Source organism: Gopherus evgoodei, chromosome 1 (genome assembly GCF_007399415.2).
Source record: "Gopherus evgoodei ecotype Sinaloan lineage chromosome 1, rGopEvg1_v1.p, whole genome shotgun sequence".
NCBI classification, from domain to species: domain Eukaryota; kingdom Metazoa; phylum Chordata; order Testudines; family Testudinidae; genus Gopherus; species Gopherus evgoodei.
The window spans coordinates 204,563,744-204,574,153 of record NC_044322.1 but is presented as its reverse complement, the minus strand read 5'-3'; the positions used below and the strand labels follow the sequence as shown (position 1 = coordinate 204,574,153).

General features: G+C 45.6%; 1 protein-coding gene across 4 annotated transcripts in view; it reads left to right on the top strand.

Annotated features, from left to right (window-relative positions):
• Positions 1-14: 14 nt before the first annotated feature.
• NME7 (NME/NM23 family member 7) overlaps positions 15-10,410 on the top strand; it is a 185,182-nt gene continuing 174,786 nt past the window's right edge. For 3 of the 4 annotated variants that reach the window (XM_030583544.1, XM_030583525.1, XM_030583516.1), the window contains exon 1: positions 22-103. In XM_030583544.1, the coding sequence (XP_030439404.1) occupies positions 101-103 (3 nt within the window). In that variant the 5' untranslated portion in view covers positions 22-100. Of the gene's footprint in view, positions 104-9,904; positions 9,996-10,410 lie in introns of all 4 variants that reach the window. The other variant, XM_030583535.1, reaches the window with a different exon arrangement.

The window sequence follows — 10,410 nt, the reverse complement described above, 5'->3', positions numbered from 1 at the left end:
GTTGCCGGGGAGCGGTTTGGTCAGAGGCCGTGTCTCGCTGAGTTTACACTGCAGCTGCGCCCGAGCCCGGAGGTCGGGGCGGTAGGGGACGGACGGTACCATGGTGAGTGGCGGGCAAGGGCCCACAGGGGGCTGTACTCGGGATGGACGTTGCAACCCTCGCCCCATCCTTCCTGGAGCATGGTCCGCCCCGACCCCATGGAGTGGGGGAGTCCTCTGCCCCCGCGGCCCCGCCACTGACCGGGGAGGTGGGGGGCTGGCTCCGCTCCCTGGGTCCCGGCTGGGCGGCGGCGGGGTGTGTGTCTCTGCCCTGCGGGGCAGCCGGGCTGCTTGTAACGGGGCGGCTGCTCAGCGCGCGCCCTGCGGCTCCCGGGGGCTGGTGGCTGCTCTCGTTTTGGGCGCATCCTATCTTGCCGTAGCGCCCAGCAGCGGCCCCGGCCCCGTGGTGCTAGGCGCTGTACAAACTCAAGGCAGAAGGACGGCCCGACCGCTTACACTGTGGCCGAGCCCCCTTCTCCCTCTGCCTGGCAGCAGACGTGGGGTGAGGGCCCCTGCGGGGTGTTGGCAGCAGAACCAGCCCACTGCAAACCACTCCCAGGGAGAGCATGTGTGGCTAGTGGGTCTTGCGCAGGCCCCACCCCTGTCTCCATCCTTCCACCACCTTGGGTGAAGCAGGAGCCTTGGCATCCAGCCCTGGCTTGAGCTTTGGTTTGCCACCTCTCAAGCATCCTCTTCCAAGGCAGAAGAGTTGTGTTGTGACATAAAGTGCATCTGGACTGGTAAAGTTAGTACTTGTAGTTCAGTAATTGCTAGCCACCAGGAAGCTGTCCCTGTGTTAAGCTGTTAGTATGGCATGGTAGTAAAAATGTTCCAGCCCTTTCTACAGCATAGTTGACATTGTAGCAACGATTGTTGCTGCTGCATTTTGGTGTCAGTTGCTCTAATACAGGGGTGGGCAAACTATGGTCCGCGGGCCACATCTGGCCCACTGGACCTTTTAATCTGGCCCTTGAGGGCCCACCAGGGAGCGGGGTTGGGGGCTTGCCTTGCTCCACTCTGTGTGGCTCCCGAAAGCAGGAGCAGTCAGGGGGCTCTGCATACTGCCCCGTCCCAAGCGCCAGCTCTGCAGCTCCCATTGGCTAGGAACCTTGGCCAATGGGAGCTGCGGGGGTGGTCCCTACAGACAGGGCAGTGTGCAGAGTGGCATGGCCCAGCCTCTGGAGGTGGGACGGGCTGCTGTTTCCAGGAGCTGCTTCAGATAAGTGCTGCCTGGATCCTGCACCCCTGAGCTCCCTCCTGTGCCCCAACCCCGTGCCCTAACCCCGATCACTCTCAGAACTCTTTGATCTCAGCTCGGAGCACCCTCCTGCACCTCAAACCGCTCACCCCCAACCCCTCCCCAGAGTCTGCAGCCACAGCTGGAGCCCTCACCCCTGCCCCGTGTACCCCAATCCCATGCTGACCCTCCATACAATTTCCATACCGAAATGTGGCTCTCAGACCAAAAAGTTTGCCTAGCCTTGCTCTAATTTTCCTGGTGTTGACAAAGTAATTGAGGCCCAATTTTAGCCTTAAGAATGTTTGGCGTTGGGTATGCTACAAAATAAAGAAGAAGAGAAAGCAAGAAATAGTATGGAGTTAGTGGACCAATTTAATCTTAGTGTAACTCCACTGAAATCTGTTATTTCTATTGCTAATCTTGGATTTAGCCCACGTCCAGACTAACCCGCGGCATTGGCGGGTTAAAATCGATTGCTCGGGGATCGATATATCGCGTCTAGTCTGGATGCGATGTATCGATCCCCGAGCGCGCTTACATCGATTCCGGAACTCCATCAACCCGAACGGAGTTCCGGAATCGACACGGAGAGCCGCGGACATCGATGCCGCACCGTCCAGACGGGTGAGTACCTCGATTTTAGAAATTCGACTTCAGCTACGTTATTCCCGTAGCTGAAGTTGCGTATCTAAAATCGATTTTAATACCTAGTCTGGATGTGGCCTTAGTAGATTCCAGGGCCATTGTGATCATCTAGTCAGACCTTCTGTATACCTTGCTCCGTGACCTTAGACAAATTGCTTTCTCTTCTCTGTGGCTAATTTCTCCATTGGTCTTTCTTACCTACCTCCCAGGGATGTTGTGAGGCTTAATCTGTTAATGGTTATAAATTACATTCAAACTCTCCAATAAATGGTACTAGGAAATTGCAAAATATTATTGGGTACCTAACTGGGTAAGTTTCTTAGGGTTGTGAGCAGATCTGTTGTTAATGCTTTATTGGCCTTTTAATGTAGGGCTGACCTTAAGCACAAAAGTAGTTGGAGTTCCATACAGAAACTCAAGAGACAGTGTAAACCACTCTCTAAGGGTACGTCCGCACTATCCGCCGGATCGGTGGGTAGCCATCTATCTATTGGGATTGATTTACCGCATCTTGTCTAGGTAAGTCAATCTAAGATATGTTGACGTCAGCTACGCTATTCTCGTAGCTGAAGTTGCGTATCTTAGATCGATTCTCCCCCCCCACCTCCCAGTGTAGACCAGGCCTAAGGTGGAGGCAATTAATGGATTAAAAAAAGAAACTATTGCACTTTGATTCCATTAGTGCCTGGCTCATGTTCAATAATGCAAACAAAACTATAGAATGCTTTTTGAGGGACTTCGATGAACAAACACCTGAAGATTATAAAATGCTGAATCTCACTATCTAAAAGGGAACACAAAACTGATAGTGATAAGAAACTTTAGACCCAATTTTGCCCTCAAATATGTATGATTAAATGCAACATTCCTATTTATGTCAATGAGAGCCCTGTTTATGTATCCTAGGCATAATTTGGCCTTTAATGCCTGCTTAAAACAGCTCCAGTTTCTCTTGTGGTCTCCCATCCTAGTCAGAAGTTTTGTTTATAAACTAAAATTCAGAACATAATGTAGGATCAGTTTTCCCCAGCTCAGTAGCAAAGTCATTGTCAATCTTCAAATTCTGTTGAATCATCCCAGGATAAACAAGTTTTGTCAGCAGCAGTCCTGTTGCACCAATCAACATAGAAAGTATTTTAGTGAAACCCACCCTTTTGTAGCAATCTGTAATTGTTATGACTGTGGTGTGCTTCCAAACATCCTTTTATCTGTAAGGTGGAATCAGGTACACACAAATTGTTTTTAAGAAACATGTTGGGTTTTTTTATGTTTTTTTTTTCTGTTACCTGTAACAAAAGACTAGTTTCTCACTGCAGTCCTTATTTGTTCCGAGAAGCAGAGTTACTGTGTTTACATTGTAATGCTTATAAGCAAGGCCCTTGTATTATGTGTGACATTAGCCCTAGATTTTGCGTCAAGTTATACGGGAGAACGGTACTGAATTCTGTGGAATTATATGACAATGTTAATTGATTACAAAACAATTTTGTTAAATTGTGTGACTGCTCAAATGAAGGCATCATTGGGTAGGCAGTGGCAGAAGGAGGTAGAGCGCTGTATAGGGGACAAGGAGGAAAGAGGCTCCTAAGCAGCAGCTGTACTCTTGTGAGTCTTAGAAGATGTGCAGCAGGGGAGATGTCTGTCATGCTGAGCTCCTAAACTCTGTGGGAGAAGAGTTTAATAGCTATGCATCTGAGGAAGGTGTCTGCTGTGGTGAACTCCTAGTATCTCTATGAGCAGAACTCCACTGTGTAGAAGGAGGGATGTTCTAATGGATAGGGCACTGGGCTAGTGGTTCAGTTCCCCGCTCAGTCAGATTTCCTGTGCAACCTTGGGCAAGGCACTTAATTTACTCTATACTTCAGTTCCCCATCTATAAATTGGGGATAATACTTGCCTACCTCAGTGGAGTGTTGTGAGGACAAAAAATCCATTAATGATTGTGTGGTGCTCAGATACTATTGTGATGAAGGCTGTATAAATAGGTAGAAGCTTCAGGATGGCAGCCCCTGGCTTATACAAGCCTCCCACAACCCTTTCCAGGAGAATATTTAAATTATTTCTGTCCCTCATACTCCTGTATGTTACCAGCTGCCCCAGCCACTTACATACATAGCCTCCTTCTGCAGTGGTTGTGAAATAGTGTGAGGACAAGCTAAGAAACTAGATGATGTGAAAATAGCCATTTTAGGAATGTATCTGGATTATTTGAAATTCATGCAGCATTTTAGCAGAAAGGTAAATTGTGTGGCCATTGTACACCTTGTAACTCATTATACACCTGGTCCTGCTTAAAAAGTGAATGTTCTGTCTCAATGTCAGAAGAGTGTTAATAACTGCAACTTTCATTTAAAAAACAGCTTGTCTCAAGAATATTGAATTAAAAATAAAATGCTCCTTCCTGTAGATTCAGACCTTATACTCTAAACCAAAATTCATCCTGAAGGTAATTATTGTATCCTGAAAATCGGACAGAAAGTCGGACAGACCCCTTGCTACAGTATTGTTCCCAGACAGCAGTATAAACTAAGAATTATGATCGAGACAAGGTGAGTGAGGTAATAGCTTTTATTGGACCAACTTTTGAAGAAGAGCTCTGTGTAAGCTCAAAAGCTTGTCTCGCTCATCAACAGAAGTTGGTCCAATAAAAGACATTACCTCACCCAGCTTCTCTCTCTAATATCCTGGGACCGAAATAGCTGCAACAACACTGCATATAAGAATTGTGATGGCGTTCATTAAAACATTTACAGAACTCCTTGAAGAGAAACTATTACAAATCATACTGTCGCTGTGGAACCATGAAAATTAAAATCTTAACTGAATCACAGGTTTCAGAGTAGCAGCTGTGTTAGTCTGTGAAAAGAATAGGAGTACTTGTGGCACCTTAGAGACTAACAAATTATGCTCAGATAAATTTGTTAGTGTCTAAGGTGCCACAATACTCCTGTTCTTCTAACTGAATCAGTTTCACACTGGTCTTATTTATGATGCAAAAATATTCAGAGTATAATTATATTGGGCCCAGTGAGGCAGTCCTTTTTGGCAGTACATTAGGATTTGTGTCTTTATAAATTGTAGAATTAGGCCCATAATTTTGATGTGAATGAAGGGAAGCAGAAGATCTCTGAAATATTCTTTAAATTCTTACCTTTCTATACTAGTGCATTGGTTTAGAGATCAGCTGATATTAATACACAGTTTGAAACATTGTCCTCCAGTGGCAAAGAGAAGTAACTCAATTACATTTGTGGATTTAATTGTCTACATATGTGATCTGCACCTGCCGTAGATTGTACAGTGGTGAACACCATAAAGGAATCGTCTCATGTATCAGCAGAAGGTGTCAAGTGTAGTGTTTACTTGACTGATTTTAATAAAAATGATATGCTTTGATATAATCTCACACAAGGATGGGTAGAAACATTATATGCCTCTTAAAATATAAATATCTTTTTAACAATCTCTGTCACACTCTGTGTGAATCAAGAAAGCAAATCCAGATGCAGTAGCATGCCATTTGGTAGGAGCAACTGATTTACTCCCTGATCCTGCAAGTGACTGCGTGCAAGTGCTCTGGTGTATACACGCAGTCTTTTGACATCAATGGACCTCTTGGTGGGTGCAGTAGTCTGGTTACATGCAGTCACCTGGAGGACTGGGACCTTCATTTTCTTTACTCCTTAAAATAATAGTTCTTAATGCTTGTCAATTTCAAAGTTCATTGCAAACAATCTTTGCAACACTCAGGTAGGCAGATATTATCCCCATTTGATAAATGAGGAAACTGAGACACACACAGTCAAAGTGACTTGTCCAATATTACACAGCAAGCCCTCCATCCTGCTAGCACTTAGTCACATGCTTAATATTAAGCCTATGAGTAGTCTCATTAAGTTCAATGGAAGTTGAGTGCCAGCTTCCTTAGGTTCCTTTCAATATCACAACCTAGTTCTGTATGACATAGAGCATAGAGATGTCAGAGTTTACTGTCTTGTCATTCTGATTGCCATCTTGCTTTTTCCACCATTGTAGTTCTGACTTGATTTTAATTGCAGTGTTCTTGAAAATTTCTAAAGCTAGATGGCAATGTGTTACAGCAGCAGTAAACTTGGAATTCCAGCCATTGCAGGAGTCTCCAGATGGTATAAATTGACATCGATCTACTGAGGATCTGGCTATTTGTTTGCATCTTTAAAAGCATCTAAGGTTATTTCAATCCTACAGAACCTGTAAAATCTCTTTGTATGACAAGGGCCAGCTTTTCTATAATAGACTTGACTCAACATTGTTCTCAGCTCTATGTGCTTTTGTTGTGGAACAGCCAGCTATAATTTAAAAGGATGGCATTTCCTTTCTCAAAGAGGCTTCTTGAAAAAGATATAAAAAGAAAAGGTGCTTTTCTATTGCCTGATCATGGTTTGCATCCATGGGCTCAGCACAACTGATGTACCAGAGAAGGCTCTCAATACTAACAGTAGTGTAGATATGTGAGCCATGGCCGCTGACTCCTCCAGTTCTCAGATAGAAACCTCTGTGACTAAATGGGCCACAAAGAGGAGTTTCCTAACTCATTGGCTTCATGACTACTCCTGTCTGCAGCATTTCAGTGCAAATGAAAATAAAGTGATATGTGCAATATTCTAAAAAAGCCATTACAGACAAAGAAAATGTCATAATTGTGGGCCTTAACTAGCTCATTGGCTGGTAAATCTACAGATGAAGAACCTAGGAGAGTTTATTGGGGTCCTTGCTGAGCTAATGTACTCCGCTAATGTACTCCACTATTGCTAAGTTACCCTTTGGGCAGACAGGCCTTGTACTCTGTAGACGATATGGCTAATAATATCCTGGAATTTTTGGGCTGTGTAATTAGAAAATGAACTGATACAAAGATACAGGCTTCTGCCCTTGGCATCCAATAAGATGAAAAGACAGGTGCAGTAATGCGAAATAAAACAACCTTTCCCATTATGTTTGCCTGATTGACCCACAGAAAACTTTTTCCAATTACTCATTTTGGGTCCATACTGCCACCCTTATGGGACTACAGTACACGTCAAGTAAAGTACTATTCTGCCTATGTAAAGTTGACAAAATCAGGACCCTGTGTGACATGCAAATAACTTACCGGATGGGCCAAATCATAGCTCAGCTTTGCAGAAGTTGATGCCCTCAAAATAAAATTTTTAATACATCCAAAGTTATGGCTCATTTGAGTGATGTGTGTGAAGTAATTGCCAGCACAAGAGACAATCTGCTAAGGTTAAATCCTGTATTAATAAATTCCTATTGCGTCACCTATAAGTTGTCTCTTGGGAGTTCTCAGACTTCTGGTGCAGTTCCTTATTTGTAATAACTTTGTTAGATAATTTTTATTACTTTAAATCCATTTCAAGTGTTGCGATAAAGTGAAAGAGATCCAGGATTTACTGGGTGAGCCATCTCTGAAAGTAAAAGAAGCTTATGGAGTTTGTTAGTTGGCAGTGCAAAGTCTAGACTGACTAGTTATTTTAACCTAAGGTGATGCCAAAGTCAGTGGTTTTACAGAGAAATTGTCCCAGCAGATTTTGTGTGGATAATATTTGTACTTAAGGCTGTCTTATCACAGAGTGTTTGTCAAAAGCAGGATCTGGACACTGCAATTGTATTGGTTTCAATAAATCTACTGTCAGCTCTGGAGAAACGAAGATGGTCAGTTATCTTTGGGTGAAGGGCAATCTAGCTGATAAGAAGAGACTGGTGAAATAGTAGATTGAAGGCATCCAATTTTATACAGGGAAGAGAACTATTGAGTCCATGTAGGGAGGCGCCCTGGCTCCCCACAGTGCCTGAGAGGGACGAGCCAGCACAGGTGCCTCAGTGGGCGGAGCTACTGCTGCCTGTCCCTGCCCCCTGGAAGTCAAGGGGTGGGACAGGAAGTATAAAAGCCCGGCCTCAGCTCTCAGTTGGCCGCAGACTGCCGGAGAGGGCAGATGCTGGGGCCCGAGCTCCTGCTGGGCCCAGCCTGCCCTGTGCTCACTACCCAGAGGAACGCTGGCCTGAGCTTCCCCGTACCCGGTATCCGGAGGAATGCTGGTCTGAGCTTCCCCGTACCCGGTATCCTGAGGAACCCATGGTCTGGGACCCGCCGGATGACGCCGGCGAAGGACAGGTACCTAGAGAGGAGGAGGTCGGAAGTGGCCCGGGGGTAGCCGACCCTGGTTTGGCTCCCGAAGAGCCTGAACCCATGTCAGTATGTTGTGACCAGGATCCCCACTGACAGCAACGTGTCTTGGCCGCTGCTAGGGCCCTGGGCTGGAACGCAGTGGAGTGGGAGGGCCTGCGTTCCCCCTGCCACCCTTCCAAGGGTGGCAGACTCCCCCTCTCGCTGGCCTGAGGAGGCCTTTATAGACTTATGGCTTAAATGGCTGCTCAGCCCCTGCCTGAGAGTCTGAGCTCTGTACCTGTTGGTTGCCCACCCGGAGCCAGGGCTTGGGCCTTACAGACTCTGTGTTGGCTCAGCCCCTTGCTGAAGGAGCTGAGCCTGAACTGCTTATTGCCCCATCCTGCCCAAGGGCTGGAGCTTAGATACTGTGTTTGCTCAGCCCCTTGCTGAAGGAGTTGAGCCGAACGGCCTACCGCCCGCCCCGACCCAGGGCCTGGGCTCCTAGAGACCATTTGTTCGCTCAGCCCCTGCTGAAGGGCCTGAGCGCTGCCTGCTTACCGCCCCACCCTGCTTCAGGGCCAGGCTTATAGACTCCATGCTTACCTGGCCCCTGCTGACGGGCCGGGACTCTGCCTTGTTTAGAGACTGTTTGTTTGCTCAGCTCCCGCTGAGGGATCTAGGCCCTGAACGGATTGCTGCCTGTAGGGAGGCGCCCTGGCTCCCCGCTGCACCTGAGAGGGACGAACCCCAGCACCGGATTCTTACAGTCCATAAAAGTGATTAGATGTATAATTGATAGTTTAAAATATTAGTTGCCAAAGAATGACAATAACATACTTTATGCAGATGGTGTATTTGAAACGAGATCACTATCCTGTTAATCCCCAAGTGATATTGCACAGTGGGGTAATAGGCAGCGAACAATACTGGTCAGCTGCTATAGGAATTAAAAATAGCACAAATGTGGTCTGGAGCCTGAAACTGAGGTACTGAGAACCTCCTGCAATGTGCCATGGACATCAGTTGAGGGCATACAGGACCTCACAAGAACAGACTATTGAGACAAATTTTTCTTTAGTAGCTAGTTATATTGTGTGCCTTAATTTTTGTGTGTCCAAGGTATCTTAAGATGGGTATATGAAAACTAGGGAACCTGAATCACTAGTCTTTTGAAAGTGTTGTGAAGGATGTGATTGCATTCCCTCTGGATATTGGGGAAGATAATGTCTGTTACCAACATACTTCATAGCTTCAGCAACTGTAGTGATTAACTTTTCCTTTTCCTTTTTATTTGTGGTGAATGTGGTACTTTTGCAAGTTGCTAGGTTGACAGCCTAGGAGACTGAAATCCTCTATTTAGTCACAGAACAGGTGCTGTGTGGGCTGTATGAGTGCACACTTCCAGCTTTAATGAACAATCTCTGGCCATGTTTCTCCAAGATTGACCTAGGGAAGAGAAGAAGAGAGTTCAGTCTCTATAGTCTATTCAGTTCTTAAGAGTTTCTGCCAAGCGTGCCAACGAGAGGGCTTGTTTGTATCAGTTGTCATGGGGAAACTAGTCCATTAGGGATTGGAGTGAGACCATTAATTTATTTCATGTAGGCTACCAAATGATGATCAGGTGGTAACAACTTTAATTACTGCTCTATACCCTGAAATTATCAACCCCCTGAGGAATCCACTCTCTTGTTTACTTCCCTGTAAGATCTGATTATCTTTACACAAAAATCAACTCTTTCCCAAAGCAGTCTCCTTAACATGTTGCCTCCACAGTAGCCTTTTACACTGTGTTCATTGTGCTGAAAGTGACTTCTCTCCTTTCGTTTCTGAAGGATTGTACAAACCCTTTGGGGCTCATTGAAGGAGATCTTTGTGGACTGGAAACACCCTGCCCCTAATTTACACTAGAGAAAACCTAAGCAGGTATGTAAATAGGTCAGGCACAGTTACAGGCCACAGTGGTCAAGGAGATGCAGCTCTTCCTTCCCTTCACAGCTTTCGTGGACTGAGGGAAGGCAGCTGTATTTTTGCCCCAGTCAGCTTAAGCATCTGGACTTCATTACCCTCATTAGGAGATATAAAGGGCTGAAGAGAAGGAGGGAGCAACCCTGGAAGAACTGAATGGAAATATTTCTACTAACTGAGCCTACCCGGGAGGGTACTAACTTAAATTTCTGTTTAATTAGGCTCCTTTTGTACAAATGTGCCTACTTATGGAAATAAGCATTGTACTTAGTGGTATTTGCAGGAGTGGGTTCTGTGGTTTTGTTTTAGTGATAACGGTATAAGTGATCCAAACACTCCACTACTTGAGAGGCAATTTTTGATATCCTGATTG